General features: G+C 36.0%; 1 protein-coding gene across 1 annotated transcript in view; it reads left to right on the forward strand.

Annotated features, from left to right (window-relative positions):
- LOC139970677 (poly [ADP-ribose] polymerase tankyrase-like) overlaps positions 1-17,631 on the forward strand; it is a 52,255-nt gene that overhangs the window by 29,274 nt on the left and 5,350 nt on the right. The window contains exons 29-41 of the mRNA XM_071976572.1: positions 301-459; positions 1,993-2,110; positions 5,764-5,881; positions 7,849-8,107; positions 8,502-8,619; positions 9,443-9,574; positions 10,036-10,292; positions 10,545-10,726; positions 12,962-13,067; positions 14,319-14,488; positions 15,363-15,507; positions 16,938-17,059; positions 17,380-17,455. Of these exons, the coding sequence (XP_071832673.1) occupies positions 301-459; positions 1,993-2,110; positions 5,764-5,881; positions 7,849-8,107; positions 8,502-8,619; positions 9,443-9,574; positions 10,036-10,292; positions 10,545-10,726; positions 12,962-13,067; positions 14,319-14,488; positions 15,363-15,507; positions 16,938-17,059; positions 17,380-17,455 (1,962 nt within the window). The remainder of the gene's footprint in view (positions 1-300; positions 460-1,992; positions 2,111-5,763; positions 5,882-7,848; positions 8,108-8,501; positions 8,620-9,442; positions 9,575-10,035; positions 10,293-10,544; positions 10,727-12,961; positions 13,068-14,318; positions 14,489-15,362; positions 15,508-16,937; positions 17,060-17,379; positions 17,456-17,631) is intronic.

Genomic DNA, 17,631 nt, shown 5'->3' on the forward strand with positions numbered 1-17,631 from the left:
AAACATCAAGTCATGGTCATGAAATTCAATTAAAGAACTGCTTTGCTTGGTTTGTGTCACTGTTTTACAACAATCAGAACACCAGAAACTAACAGCTGTCAATATCATGGAAAGAAATATTCCTACCCCTCATACTTACAGGTTATTGTAGTTATTAAACATTATATTCAGTTCATCTTACCATCTGGATGTAGCGGTTGTAAATAAGGTGACTGTGTCATTGATGTTTTTATGCTATGATGTGTAGTTGAGACTGAACTTATTTAATGTACTGATGGTAATCATGTCTTATTCCATTAGGCTACCATCGAAGCTGGCAAGTTACAGCTGGCCCTGAGTCTCATTCAGAAGAAAATGAAGAATCTCAGTGGACAGAATCTCCTGAACAATGACAATCAAAACATGCTGCATGTCCTGGCCCTGTCATGCAACAACACATCAACTGGTGAACAATTGCAGGTCAGAGATGGAGCTAATCATTTCAAAGAAAATATATTCATGTTTGTAGCTTCATAGATAAATCCATTTGCTGGTCAATTGTTTTAATTAAGCCTGTCTGTTGCATCATGTTGTCATGTCGACCTACAGTGATCCAAAAGTTTGATTAAATTCCAGTATTCCTGTAAGGAGTTACAAAGATCAGCTTATTCACTGTAATACCCTTGGAAGTATTTGTTTAAGATAGAATCTCATCCATACATGCTTTTCCTCTGATTGAAAAGGTTTCCCACAGCAATGTGAAATTTAATGTCATTCAATTGTCAACTATTTTAGATTGAAAATGGGTTTCATGATAGTTTCTAAATGTAGTATGAATGTATGTATGATGTAGTATGAATGTATGTAATTATAATGATAATAAATGAACTTATAGAGCGCTAAAATCTACGAAGTATTCAATAGCGCTGTACAACCCTAATAGAACGCCAACTTGAAAAAATGAGTCTTCAAGCAAGACTTGAACTGACTGAGAGTGGGAGAACTCTGCACAGATATGGGCAGACCATTCCAGAGCATGGGCCTGGCTGATGGAAAGTTTAGTTCTGGGAACAGTGAGAGTGAGTGTATTGCTAGAACGCAAGGTATAATGAGTATTGACCTGGAAGGACAGATCGTCTGACAAATAGGCGGGTGCCATTCCATGAATGCACTTATACACCAGGAGCAGTACTTTGAACTTAATTCTGAATTCAACAGGCAACCAGTGCAAAGAATGGATGATGAAGTATGAATGTATGATGTATGTATGCGTGTACTCGTGTGTGTATGTATGTATGATGAAGGTATGTATGTATGATACAATGCATCTATGATTGTTGCAGTAATTGATGTCTACTGCTTGTATGACAATTAATACCACTTCTTAGGTTGATGCAGAATCAAATGTCTAACACTAATCTTAATTGGTAATCTAGTATCAACTTGTACCCAGTATTGAGATGGTTAATGAACTTAATTATAATGAAGTTGAAGGCAAGACTTGTAGTGCACTGAACTGAAGATGAATATGTTTGGGAGGCCTAATGTGTTGTAGTTGATACAACACCACATAGCCTTGATTTGCACAAGTTGAATTCCTTTGCCAGGCACATGACCATCCAGTGTTTCAGTCTCTGAAAGTTTATTTAAATGGGTTTCATAAGAAGTGTAATATCTTCAGACATCAAAAGGCATAAATCGTATGTTAGTGTGCTGCATTAATGTCAGGTCTTAAGTCATGATAATAATATTGAAAACATTAACACTTTAGTCTAGACCTATCATGAAATTTGTATTCATAGACCTTTGATATTAATTGACAAATTTCTCCTGTTATGCATATAAGAATTACTTCATACAGATCACTGCACTAATAGTTAAACTGAGTCTAGCTCGAATAAGAAATGGTGTTATGAAATGTCATCCAGCTGCATAAATGTTGTTGATTTTGCTGACTCATTTATTAATATGATCCAAACTATTGGTTTATTATTCTAACTTCACTTTATAAAGGTTGCTAATGCTCTCATGGCTCTGGGTAACAAACCATCAGTGTTGGATGTGTATGGCTGTAGTGCTCTGACTTATGCAATCCTTTCAAGAAATATTCAACTCTGCAAGTGCTTTACAGGTAATAAAAAACAAAGCAATTATAGTTATCTTATCTTTCATAGCTTATGTATGACTTGAAGAAAACCACAAGGGGAGCAGACTTTGTCATTAATATCTAATATTACTTATTTTGACTTCTAATCAGACTTTATATAGGTTATTGTCATACTAAACACTACATTGCCTTACAAATAGCAGTATAGAATGTAACTATTGTCATACTGGACACTACATTACCTTACAAATAGCAGTATAGAATGTAACTATTGTCATACTGGACACTACATTGCCTTACAAAGAGCAGTATAGAATGTAACTACTGTATTGTCATACTGGACACTACATTGCCTTACAAAGAGCAGTATAGAATGTAACTACTGTATTGTCATACTGGACACTACATTGCCTTACAAAGAGCAGTATAGAATGTAACTATTGTCAAACTGGACACTGCATTGCCTTACAAAGAGCAGTATAGAATGTAACTATTGTCATACTGGACACTACATTGCCTTACAAAGAGCAGTATAGAATGTAACTATTGTCATACTGGACACTACATTGCCTTACAAAGAGCAGTATAGAATGTAACTACTGTATTGTCATACTGGACACTACATTGCCTTACAAAGAGCAGTATAGAATGTAACTACTGTATTGTCATACTGGACACTACATTGCCTTACAAAGAGCAGTATAGAATGTAACTATTGTCATACTGGACACTACATTGCCTTACAAATAGCAGTATAGAATGTAACTATTGTCATACTGGACACTACATTGCCTTACAAAGAGCAGTATAGAATGTAACTACTGTATTGTCATACTGGACACTACATTGCCTTACAAAGAGCAGTATAGAATGTAACTACTGTATTGTCATACTGGACACTACATTGCCTTACAAAGAGCAGTATAGAATGTAACTATTGTCATACTGGACACTACATTGCCTTACAAAGAGCAGTATAGAATGTAACTATTGTCATACTGGACACTACATTGCCTTACAAAGAGCAGTATAGAATGTAACTATTGTCAAACTGGACACTACATTGCCTTACAAAGAGCAGTATAGAATGTAACTACTGTATTGTCATACTGGACACTACATTGCCTTACAAAGAGCAGTATAGAATGTAACTATTGTCAAACTGGACACTACATTGCCTTACAAAGAGCAGTATAGAATGTAACTATTGTCATACTGGACACTACATTGCCTTACAAAGAGCAGTATAGAATGTAACTATTGTCATACTGGACACTACATTGCCTTACAAAGAGCAGTATAGAATGTAACTATTGTCATACTGGACACTACATTGTCTTACAAAGAGCAGTATAGAATGTAACTATTGTCATACTGGACACTACATTGCCTTACAAAGAGCAGTATAGAATGTAACTATTGTCATACTGGACACTACATTGCCTTACAGAGAGCAGTATAGAATGTAACTACTGTATTGTCATACTGGACACTACATTGCCTTACAAAGAGCAGTATAGAATGTAACTATTGTCAAACTGGACACTACATTGCCTTACAAAGAGCAGTATAGAATGTAACTACTGTATTGTCATACTGGACACTACATTGTCTTACAAAGAGCAGTATAGAATGTAACTATTGTCATACTGGACACTACATTGTCTTACAAAGAGCAGTATAGAATGTAACTATTGTCATACTGGACACTACATTGTCTTACAAAGAGCAGTATAGAATGTAACTATTGTCATACTGGACACTACATTGTCTTACAAAAAGCAGTATAGAATGTAACTACTGTATTGTCAAACTGGACACTACATTGCCTTACAAAAAGCAGTATAGAATGTAACTATTGTCATACTGGACACTACATTGTCTTACAAAGAGCAGTATAGAATGTAACTATTGTCATACTGGACACTACATTGTCTTACAAAAAGCAGTATAGAATGTAACTACTGTATTGTCATACTGGACACTACATTGCCTTACAAATAGCAGTATAGAATGTAACTATTGTCATACTGGACACTACATTGCCTTACAAAAAGCAGTATAGAATGTAACTACTGTATTGTCATACTGGACACTACATTGCCTTACAAATAGCAGTATAGAATGTAACTATTGTCATACTGGACACTACATTGCCTTACAAAGAGCAGTATAGAATGTAACTATTGTCATACTGGACACTACATTGCCTTACAAAAAGCAGTATAGAATGTAACTACTGTATTGTCATACTGGACACTACATTGCCTTACAAATAGCAGTATAGAATGTAACTATTGTCATACTGGACACTACATTGCCTTACAAAAAGCAGTATAGAATGTAACTACTGTATTGTCATACTGGACACTACATTGCCTTACAAATAGCAGTATAGAATGTAACTATTGTCATACTGGACACTACATTGCCTTACAAAAAGCAGTATAGAATGTAACTACTGTATTGTCATACTGGACACTACATTGCCTTACAAATAGCAGTATAGAATGTAACTATTGTCAAACTGGACACTACATTGCCTTACAAAGAGCAGTATAGAATGTAACTATTGTCAAACTGGACACTACATTGCCTTACAAAGAGCAGTATAGAATGTAACTATTGTCATACTGGACACTACATTGCCTTACAAAGAGCAGTATAGAATGTAACTATTGTCATACTGGACACTACATTGCCTTACAAAGAGCAGTATAGAATGTAACTACTGTATTGTCATACTGGACACTACATTGCCTTACAAAGAGCAGTATAGAATGTAACTATTGTCAAACTGGACACTACATTGCCTTACAAAGAGCAGTATAGAATGTAACTATTGTCATACTGGACACTACATTGCCTTACAAAGAGCAGTATAGAATGTAACTATTGTCATACTGGACACTACATTGCCTTACAAAGAGCAGTATAGAATGTAACTACTGTATTGTCATACTGGACACTACATTGCCTTACAAAGAGCAGTATAGAATGTAACTATTGTCAAACTGGACACTACATTGCCTTACAAAGAGCAGTATAGAATGTAACTATTGTCATACTGGACACTACATTGCCTTACAAAGAGCAGTATAGAATGTAACTATTGTCATACTGGACACTACATTGCCTTACAAAGAGCAGTATAGAATGTAACTACTGTATTGTCATACTGGACACTACATTGCCTTACAAATAGCAGTATAGAATGTAACTATTGTCATACTGGACACTGCATTGCCTTACAAAGAGCAGTATAGAATGTAACTATTGTCAAACTGGACACTACATTGCCTTACAAAGAGCAGTATAGAATGTAACTATTGTCATACTGGACACTACATTGCCTTACAAAGAGCAGTATAGAATGTAACTATTGTCATACTGGACACTACATTGCCTTACAAAGAGCAGTATAGAATGTAACTACTGTATTGTCATACTGGACACTACATTGCCTTACAAAGAGCAGTATAGAATGTAACTATTGTCAAACTGGACACTACATTGCCTTACAAAGAGCAGTATAGAATGTAACTATTGTCATACTGGACACTACATTGCCTTACAAAGAGCAGTATAGAATGTAACTATTGTCTTACATATTTTTTATTGTTTTCTTGTGATTGATAAAATGTATGTTTCACAAGCTGTTTGTTTCTGTCTTCTAGATAAAGAAGGAGGAAATGTTAGTAGGGTCCTCTTTACCAAGGACAAGGAAAGAAGAATATGCTTATCTGCCTTCTTCTATTCTTTAGAGTGGAATGAATCTGCAGAGGAATTATGGAAGTAAGAATAATTATATTTTATGCCATTTCATGTAATTAATAAGAATTCCTAAAACAAAAATGTTAAATGTACATTATCCAGACTACAGTGATGTCATCACACTGACTAGGCTGTGTTGTTTTGATTTTCGTTGTTATATCATGCTTATAGGCAGGATAGCATATACGTTTTATGTCATTCTGTCAGATTGTGGGCCATGGTTGGTGACTCTATTCATGGTTTTGAAGCACCCATTTTGTAAACTGAGGAGTTGAAAGTAATGTTTGGGTGTTCCAGGATCACCTCATGGCTGCTTAATTGCTGTCATAAAGTTACTTTCACTGTGCCGTGATGCTATGGTATACATTAACAAATAAACCTGGATTGAAACTACTTTTCCAGCAGCAAAGGTAAGAAGCTCCCAGCCAGTATATCTAGTACCTGTTAGTACACTGTGTAAAGGCAAATCTTGTACACTTGCATTCATTATAAGCAGCACAGGAATAAGAAAGTAAAAAATGGATCAAAAGTAGAAAGTGGGAATTCTTCATGAGGCACAAGGAATCTATGCGATGGTGATGGCGTGCGTGTGATTATGTATGTGACACTTGTTTGTAAACACTGTAACTCAAAGAGTTGATGGATGGATTAACTTCATACTTAATGTGTAGATCAGTTTTATTGAGTACAAGAAGCCTATTGTGTTCTGTGAAGTTCACTGGTTATTTGGGGTCAACAGAGGTCAAAGACTGAAAACTTTGTGAACATAATCACTCAAAAAGTACATCTGTCTTGAAATTCATATCTATTATGTAGATCCAGCCTGGTGATTGCAACAATCCTATTGAAATTGGTAATAATAATAATAATAATTATTTATGTAGTGATTATACCGACAGTCTCAATGCGCTTTACAGAAACAAAATGAGTACAAAAATAAAACATTGTAGAACAAAAGAGGTCAAAGGTCACAAGAGGTCAACAGGTTTCAAAGTCTGAAAACCTGTTAAACATGATAACACCTAAGTTAAAGCTACAATTAATCTGTGTATCCCCCAATGCTATGATTTTGTTTGGTGAACATAGTTTGATCAAAATCAGTTCAGTTTAGTTCTGTGAAGGGGATCTTTAGAGCTTCAACCAAACATACCTGGCATCCAGGTAATGAAATCTGCTTCAGGGATCATACTCTTGATTTAAACATGCACTTAAACCTCCTGTTAGTTTATCCTCTCTGAGCTTCAATGTGGTCATTAGGTTATCTCAAATGGGCACAAGCTAGCTCAAGGGGTCAAAAGGTTATCTCAAATGGTGGAAAAATTTGCCATTTTGTCACAAATATTTCACAATGTATAAACAATGTCATCTAGTTCTCAACATTTATTGAAAGGATCACTGGCTCAAAATTGGTAAAATGAGTCTATATTTCACATAGGAAGATTGTTCTTTCTAGATATTGAAACATGTTGGTTTAAAGTTTGATACTGTAAATCCTTATGAGTAAATGACATGGTTGATGCCCACAAGGGATGCTACAAAGCTTTTCTGGTTCTCACTTGATTCTTGGACAAATTTAAGTCACTTGCTCTCAATTAGTCAGATAGTTGTTTTGAATTTTGAGCATATTGTATGGCAAGGAATACCAAGCTAACTGGCTTTCTGGTTTTATTTATCACAAGAGATGTTGCTGGTCGTATTATTCTCCAAGTATCTGTGTACATGAACAAACTTTGCAGAGCGTTGAAGTAATTGCCTGCACTAAATGGTTACACAAAGATAATCTGTCATCTATGGCCACATTTCTTCATCTTTTTGCTATTTATTAGCAAGAATCTGTACTTTTACCAGTGTGGTGTGTCAGATGTATGTTATCAGGTTCTTTCAGCTGCATTTAAAAATGATTCATTTTCCAATATACAGTCACTTCTAAGGCAACATGCATTTGTATTTATGACCACAAACTCCTACAATTCTTCTTGCTTACAAAGACTGATTTTTAGGCAACCAATGTCCTCAAACCAAGTACTGAAAATGCCAGATTGGAGCCAGGTTGGCTCTGTTCAGTCACCATCTTTGCACCACAAGTTTCATATCTGGAAGCCTCCCATGGTCAGCCAGACCCCCTTGATGGCAGCCATCAGAACCAGTGATTTTCAGTTTGTCAAATTCTTGTTGAAAAATGGAGCAGATGTCAACAAGACTGATATGTCTGAGCAAGTTTCTCCATTGATGGTCGCTGTGCAAGCTGTAAGACTTTTGTTCAGTTTCAGTAACAAACTCATTAATTAAGAATAAAATTGCCAAGATTTATACAATAATAATTCACAAGTTATGTCCACCTCAATAGAAGTATATGGAAATAACATGGTAGAGTTAGGAACAAAGCTATTGCAAGTTATCTAGAAATAGTCCACTATGCACTCATGTTTCCTGAAAAAAATTCTCAATTAAATATGAATTATCTGTAGTAATGTGTGGAGCATCACTGTTAAGTCTATGCCATGGTAATGTATTGGGTTGGAAACTGTTACTTCCTTCACAGAGTAAACAATCTTCAAATCATCTTATTTTTTCTTTTTAGTTGTTGCACTTTCTCTTAGCAAAATACCCCTGTAAAATGTGTATCTTCTTCTTTACTTAGAACGATGTTAATATTGTTAAACTCCTCTTGAACAAAGAGTATAATCCTGACAAACAGACACAACGGATGTATGCAAAGAACACAACAATTGGAAGCTTTGGAACCTCAGTCTGGCAAGGTACTTATCAATCTATCTGTCTGTCCGTCCATCTATTTATCTATTTATCCATCCACCCATCCATTCATTCATTTTAACTTTCCCATATGGAGGAACTCACATTGATCAATTAGTGGGGAAAGTTGTGATTCTGTGGTAAACATTTTATTTGTTGTTATTGATAATCTGTTAGCTTCAGATTATGATGGGTTGTTGTCATGATTTCTTGCCGAAGGCAAAAGGAATATATCCAATGGTGATTTTTTTTTTTTATGTATGCCTGCATGATGACTGTTTGTATTATATGTACATTCATAGGTGAGAAACTAATGAAGTTATTGTATATGCTCTAAGGAAAATCCATTCCTCCTTTTACAACAACATTTCACACTCCCTCAAGGTCTCTTTGTATAGTAGGGTTCCCACTGATTTATTATCAACAGAAGATTTTCTCTTACCCCAAAAGATAAGCAGTAAGTCAATTGATAAATTTCTAGTACCTAGCATCTTAACAATAGGTCCAAATGTTATCATGTCTGGTAACCTATTGAAAGTTATTTTCAGGTGTCTGACAGAAACTTGCCTCCTTAAATGCTGACTTGAATATTCTTTATATAGCTAGCTACCATTTAGCTAACTACACAGATAGTTACAATTTGTAGACATGTTGTTCAGAGGAACAGGAAACTACTCTAAGGGTTTATTTAATGATGTTCTCTACATAATGAGAATAGTCATCTCATCTTTGTTTGTCGTATGAAAGATCTGAATAATTTGAGAGAAGAATTTCAGTGAGGTTCTAACAACCTCTCTTGTAAATGCTAACTTGTGTGTTGCATACTAGGGAAGAAGACTCGTAACCATGGGAACAATGGTATGGATGATGACAGTGAAGGTTATAGTGATGATGAGGATTACAGCGAGGACCAAGATGATGAAGACGAAGAAGAAGAAGATACAAAGAAAGAGACAGAAGGTGAGGACCAGGAAAATGTCATGATATCAACCTATGGTTACATCATCATATGACAATTTACCATGTTATTTTTCACCTGCATTAAAACAAAAAGCATCTGTTATTGCTATTCATTCGTTAATTGTAGAATAACTACAAATTTTATGAAATCCCATATTTCTGCTTAATGAGCACCATTTTCTCTACATCTGGACCTATAAATAATCTTTTTGAAAAGTTTCCTCTGGGGCAGTTGTGTATATCCATCACAGATTTAACTATTACAATTCAGTTATTGCTTCTCTATGAGCAATAAGTAGTGCTTCATGAGTTATCTATTTTGTAAAATCCTTTCCTTTTAAGATTTGAGCAGTATTCATCTTTGTATGATCCTTCGTTTCACCATGTATTTTCCAGGAATTTACCATTCAATCTATTCAGAGCATTATAATATCTGTTTTCTTTCTTTCTTTCAACCTTAGATGAGTTTAAGATGACTTCTAAGATAGATTTCTCTCAAGTGGACAAAGACAACCGCAATGTTTTCCATTATCTCCTGCTTGGAAAGTCAGAAGGTACATATGAGAACACAGGCATTCTCAAACTACTGGCAAAGTTTGCCCCATCTTCCCTTTTGACAGCCCAGGATGGTTCTGGTCAATCACCTCTTGACTTGGCTGTCAGTGCTAGAGCTGATAAACTGATTGCTGAAATGGAAAAACTCACAAATCAATCAGTGGTAAGTCAAACCTAAATACTTCTACAGAGGAGAGAGGATGTATGAACAAGTACAATCTGGTACCCTTCATAAACAAACATCCCAATGTTTAAAATGCTGTAAATCACCTTCAGTTGTACTGTATCTGTATTGAAGCATTTGCTTTTCTTGTCTGTCATGATGTCCTGTGGATTCTTTGCAAAGTACAGTTTAATGAAAATGATTATTCCTGCTCCCAGAACAATATTTGTACATTTACTTGTTTGTGTATAGGTTCGACTAGAGAAGGTGTCTCATAAATGGTCAGATGGCATCCGTTGGAAGTCTAATCACAAGTCTGACTTTAAAGCTGATTCAGAACAGATGATGAAGAAAATCAGTGTTGCTACAGACCAAATAGAAACCAAGAAACCAAAAACGAAGGTAGACCATCGAGTGGGACTCACAGTTGGAGTGTAAGCTGGTTTCTTTCAGTGATTACGTAGAGCAATGTGAACAAAGATTGGCTATATTTACTACCCTGTATTTGAAATATGTGAATGCAAGCAGGGAGTTATAACAGCAAGTTAGTACAGTGTGTGTTAAATATGTGAATGCAAGCAGGTAGTTATGCTGGCTGGTTACTGCAGTGTATGTGAATATGTGAATGCAAGCAGGTAGTTATAATAGCAAGTTAGTATAGTGTGTGTTAAATATGTGAATGCAAGCAGGTAGTTATAATAGCAAGTTAGTACAGTGTGTGTTAAATACGTGAATGCAAGCAGGTAGTTATGCTGGCTGGTTACTGCAGTGTATGTGACATATGTGAATTCAAGCAGGTAGTTATAATAGCAAGTTAGTACAGTATGTGTTAAATACATGAATGCAAGCAGGTAGTTATGCTGGCTGGTTACTGCAGTGTATGTGAATATGTGAATGCAAGCAGGTAGTTATAATAGCAAGTTAGTATAGTGTGTGTTAAATATGTGAATGCAAGCAGGTAGTTATAATAGCAAGTTAGTATAGTGTGTGTTAAATACGTGAATGCAAGCAGGTAGTTATGCTGGCTGGTTACTGCAGTGTATGTGAATATGTGAATGCAAGCAGGTAGTTATAATAGCAAGTTAGTATATTGTGTGTTAAATATGTGAATGCAAGCAGGTAGTTATGATAGCAAGTTAGTATAGTGTGTGTTAAATACATGAATGCAAGCAGGTAGTTATGCTGGCTGGTTACTGCAGTGTATGTGAATATGTGAATGCAAGCAGGTAGTTATAATAGCAAGTTAGTATAGTGTGTGTTAAATACGTGAATGCAAGCAGGTAGTTATAATAGCAAGTTAGTACAGTGCGTGTTAAATACGTGAATGCAAGTAGTTAGTTATGCTGGCTGGTTACTGCAGTGTATGTGAATATGTGAATGCAAGCAGGTAGTTATAATAGCAAGTTTGTATAGTGTGTGTTAAATATGTGAATGCAAGCAGGTAGTTATGATAGCAAGTTAGTATAGTGTGTGTTAAATACATGAATGCAAGTAGGTAGTTATGCTGGCTGGTTACTGCAGTGTATGTGAATATGTGAATGCAAGCAGGTAGTTATAATAGCAAGTTAGTATAGTGTGTGTTAAATATGTGAATGCAAGCAGGTAGTTATAATAGCAAGTTAGTACAGTGCGTGTTAAATACGTGAATGCAAGCAGGTAGTTATAATAGCAAGTTAGTATAGTGTGTGTTAAATACGTGAATGCAAGCAGGTAGTTATGCTGGCTGGTTACTGCAGTGTATGTGAATATGTGAATGCAAGCAGGTAGTTATAATAGCAAGTTAGTATAGTGTTCGTTAAATACATGTATGCAAGCAGGTAGTTATGCTGGCTGGTTACTGCAGTGTATGTGAATATGTGAATGCAAGCAGGTAGTTATAATAGCAAGTTAGTATAGTGTGTGTTAAATATGTGAATGCAAGCAGGTAGTTATGATAGCAAGTTAGTATAGTGTGTGTTAAATACATGAATGCAAGCAGGTAGTTATGCTGGCTGGTTACTGCAGTGTATGTGAATATGTGAATGCAAGCAGGTAGTTATAATAGCAAGTTAGTATAGTGTGTGTTAAATACATGAATGCAAGCAGGTAGTTATGCTGGCTGGTTACTGCAGTGTATTTGAAATATGTGAATGCAAGCAGGTAGTTATAATAGCAACTTAGTACAGTATGTGTTAAATACATGAATGCAAGCAGGTAGTTATGCTGGCTGGTTACTGCAGTGTATGTAAAACAGGGAAATACAAGGCATTAACATTTTTTCTGCCATATGAATACATGAGGACAAGTTTATTGTTAGTATGTTAGATTATTCACAACATATGTTTAATGCCATCAGAATGTATGTCCTATCAAAGCATAAGATATTGTATGTATATAAACACTTTCATAGCAAATGTAACCACTTCTAGGTCATTAGCTTTTGAAACTGTTGGGTGAAACTGATATTGACATGAAGTAATTAAGCTTCCATCATACCAGTGTTTAGCACCATTTGAAAGAAGAGAAATATTATGTGAATTGTACAGAATATTTTGAACCATTTCTTCTGGTGATCAAACAATGTGGTTCTAGTGGGTTGCTCATATCTAATCAAAGTACCAAGCTCATGCTTTCAGATTGCTGTTCTCATCGTCATGATTCACCTTGATAAGATGTTTCTGTCTCTTTAGGGAAGTTGTCGAGGATAGCAACCAGCAGATCCCATACTCTGTGTTAATGACCAAAGTTGATGTCAAATATGGTTCGTGGGGCATGAACAACTTCTACAAAATGCAGGTAAGGTTCTAATCAACTTAGTTATTTATCAGATATTGAAGAGTGTCCTATCATTGGTCATACTTTGCTGTTTGGTACCTGTAGGTTATTGCATGTCTGTATGTTTGTTTGTAGGAAAACATACATTAAATATTATCAAATCTTTCAGTATTATCTCATGTTTTCCTTTCAAACTTGTCATTCTGCAGTTTCCTATAATCTGTAATTCATAGTGTTGATGATGGGGAGATGGGAACTTATGTTGTGATCCTTGTATTTATATTATATCTCAGGTGATTGCATAATGTGTTAGGATAATGATTAAATGAGTATGGAAGTGATACCGTTAGCTTATATAATTGCTACAACAAATTTATTAGTCTAACAATTCATTGAAGCATGTGAAGGAAATATAACTTACTTTCAAAATTTGGAGTTTGAAAGTGTTTGCTCAATAAATCATTTAATATGGCCTATTTGAATGTAAAGGCAGATGCAAGTTCCTATAACTTGTTAGGCAATAAAGCCTAAGGCAGATATAGCTCCTGCCATTTAGATTGTCTGAATCTGATTTGTCACTCTCCGGGCTCAACAAAGGATACATGTAAGATATCGAAGACAAGAAATTCTATTGTAGTCTTGTGGATATATCTTGAGGTGACAACCAACATATCCACCACTCTGTGAGAATAGTCACTATAGTAACAATATTCTCATATGTACTGACTGTTGCCTATCGTTGCAACCCTAGCTTTAGAGATTCATGGTTAGCATGACATTGACAAGAATTAAAGCTACTGAAAAAATAAAATGTCTCTCTGATCATGCTGATAGATGACACTTAACACAGCACATATTAAGCAGTAGCTGTTACAATTACATCAGCTCTGTTTGGTTAAATAGAACCAAACTACACCTCAAATCAATGCTTCACTTACAAATTACATCTTAAATTGATTTCATTGAGAGATTATCCAGAATGCAGTCACAACAAGTGAACATTGATAATCTTATTGTACACATTACTTTACCTTTTACAAAGCAAGAATATTTGATTATCTTTGTGTGATACATAATTTCATTACAGGAATTATGTAGGTAGGAAGTTTTGTAGTGAAATAATCACTTTGCACATTTCCAAAGCCAAGCATTGTGACTGCAATATTCATATCAGTGTTCATCCATAGTTAGTTGAGCCATTTCATGTGTGTAGGTTTACAACAATAACTGGACTTACCTAAGCTTGATTTATTAAGGTGGTTTTCTTGACAGGTGATTTACCAAAAAGGAAAAGACATGTACCTGCTGTTTACATGCTGGGGTCGCATCGGTGATGATGGAATGACACAAAGAACCCCTTTTGGAAATGAAGCAGATGCTGTTAAAGAATTTTGCAAAATATTTGCAGCCAAATCTGGAAATGCTTGGGCCAATGTGAAAAAGTATGTACCTTAGAAAATCTATTTATCTTGAGTTCACAATTACATATGCAATGTATAATGTGGAGGGGAGAATGAGCAAAACAAACAAAAGAAGCCATGAGGTTCCTCATCTCCAGGTGATGGAAGAGTTTCTAAAATCTAAAGATGGCAATTGCCATGACTGTAACTTTACACACATACAAACTGTGTCATGTCAAAATGGTGAAATCAAATGTATCTACTATCTCAACTACCCAGAGAATTCAATTCAAGTCCATTGTTGAAACCATTTCCTATCCTTATTCACAAGTCTCCGGACCCTATTAAGCTGTCTTGAGATGAAGATTACTATTAACAATCATTATTGCGCATATATTTATGTAATGAACATAAACAGAATGTTTTACCTTGCAGTTATCTGTTAGTTACACATAGGCTTAGTACACTGAGGGTGACAAGAAAAATATCACAAAACTCCTTAAAAATCATAATTTTACATCTGTCAATATAAGTTTCAGATCTTTGAATATTATGTTCAATTGGAAGCTTTCTTGATGCTTTTCTTGTTTATTATGGTATACATATTCACTGTATTTATTATACATATTCACTGTATTTATTATACATATTCACTGTATTTATTATACCTATTCACTGTATTTATGATACATATTCACAATCACTGTATTTATTATATATAATCACTGTATTTATTATACATATTCACTGTTTTTATTATACATATTCACAATCACTTTATGATGCATTTTCACTGTATTTATTATACACATTCACTGTATTCATTATACATATTCACTGTATTCATTATACATATTCACAATCACTTTATTATACATTTTCACTGTATTTATTATATACCTTTATGACTTCTTAGTTTTTCATCTCACCCTGGAAAATACCATTTGGTGGATGCTGAGCCTCATGCAAGTAAGAAAGATGTAAAAGCATTCAACTTTGACCTCCAGAGTAACTTACCATCTGTCTTGCCTCAACCACTTCAGGACCTTCTGAAACAACTGGTAAGAATATCCCTACCCTGAATATATTAATTCTTGTGTTTAATGCGAAAGTCCATATCCAGCAATTGGAAAGCTTTTTGTTAGTTTGTGTTTTTGCTCATAGTTTCTAAATGTGCAGAACAATTAGTTGATGGTGATCTATATATGTGGGTTGCCAGTCAGCAGCCTAAGTACCTCACACACCATACCAGTCAGCAGCCTTAGTACCTCACACACCATGCCAGCCAGCAGCCTAAATACCTCACACACCATGCCAGTCAGCAGCCTATGTACTTAACACACCATGCCAGTCAGCAGCCTAAGTACCTCACACACCATGCCAGTCAGCAGCCTAAGTGTCTCACACACCATGCCAGTCAGCAGCCTAAGTACCTCACACACCATACCAGTCAGCAGCCTTAGTACCTCACACACCATACCAGTCAGCAGCCTTAGTACCTCACACACCATGCCAGCCAGCAGCCTAAGTACCTCACACACCATGCCAGTCAGCAGCCTATGTACTTAACACACCATGCCAGTCAGCAGCCTAAGTACCTCACACACCATGCCAGTCAGCAGCCTAAGTATCTCACACACCATGCCAGTCAGCAGCCTAAGTACCTTACACACCATACCAGCCAGCAGCCTAAGTACCTCACACACCATGCCTGTCGCCTAAGTACCTTACACACCATACCAGTCAGCAGCCTAAGTACCTCACACACCATACCAGTCAGCAGCCTAAGTACCTTACACACCATGCCAGTCAGCAGCCTAAGTACCTCACACACCATACCAGTCAGCAGCCTAAGTACCACACACCATATCAGTCAGCAGCCTAAGTACCTCACACACCATGCCTGTCAGCAGCCTAAGTACCTTACACACCATACCGGTCAGCAGCCTAAGTACCTCATACACCATACCAGTCAGCAGCCTAAGTACCTCACACACCATGCCAGTCAGCAGCCTAAGTACCTTACACACCATACCAGTCAGCAGCCTAAGTACCTCACACACCATGCCTGTCAGCAGCCTAAGTACCTTACACACCATACCAGTCAGCAGCCTAAGTATCTCTCACACCATACCAGTCAGTAGCCTAAGTACCTCACACACCATACCAGTCAGCAGCCTAAGTACCTCACACACCATGCCACTCAGCAGCCTAAGTACCTTACACACCATACCAGTCAGCAGCCTAAGTATCTCACACACCATACCAGTTAGCAGCCTAAGTACCTTAAACACCATGCAAATCAACTGTTTGGATTTTATATATGGCTAGTATGAACATTAAATGTGTTACAACAGGACCTAGATGCTGAGCCTCATTTGCCTTGTTAACTTGAACATGTAACAACTGTAACATTCATGTATCATTTTAACTGATTGTGCTCCTTACCTGTTAGATAACATAAACTATGATAATGTGCCCTTTCTTTCAGACAAGTGTTCCTATGCTAAATGCAGTACTGAAAACAGTCAAAGTGAACACAGATCTCATGCCATTTGGTCGGTTGAAGTCAGATGTTATATTGGAAGCCCAAAGCATACTAGTTAAACTTAGGTAAGATGGGGCCCTCATATGGGTCCTCATATGGGTCCACAATTTCTCATTGTTTCTTTCTTTGCTCCTTATGATATATACTAAAACTATGTATATATTTGTAAGCTTCATATACTAGTCATGTACACTTCATGTGTGCTAAACTCACTTTTTAATGGGTTTTATGGGACATGAGAAATATATTGTTTTTGCTAACAGAAGAAAATAAAAAAAAAAAAAAACTGTAATTTTTGACTTGCGTGCTTGGATTATACAATGATATCCATCTAATGGCTGATCTCTGTTTCTCATTTACTGTTTGCTCTCTGTTTGCCCCATAGAAAGCTAAATGAGGAAGTGAAACATGATGTTGACAACAGTAAGCTAACAGAAGTTAGCTCCAAGAAAATGAATGAGGTATGTGTAATATGCTTTAACATTTTGAACTATAAATAGTTACCTACATATGCTTTTTGCAATAGATGAGCAAGTTTCAGTCTTAGCTTTTGAACCAGTAGAATTTCTGGAAAATTACTTAATCTGCAGCCATTCAGGGTTGCCATGGTGTTAATATCCCAGGTTAAGAAGAGGAT

The sequence above is a fragment of the Apostichopus japonicus genome, chromosome 8 (assembly GCF_037975245.1).
Source record: "Apostichopus japonicus isolate 1M-3 chromosome 8, ASM3797524v1, whole genome shotgun sequence".
Classification (NCBI taxonomy): domain Eukaryota; kingdom Metazoa; phylum Echinodermata; class Holothuroidea; order Aspidochirotida; family Stichopodidae; genus Apostichopus; species Apostichopus japonicus.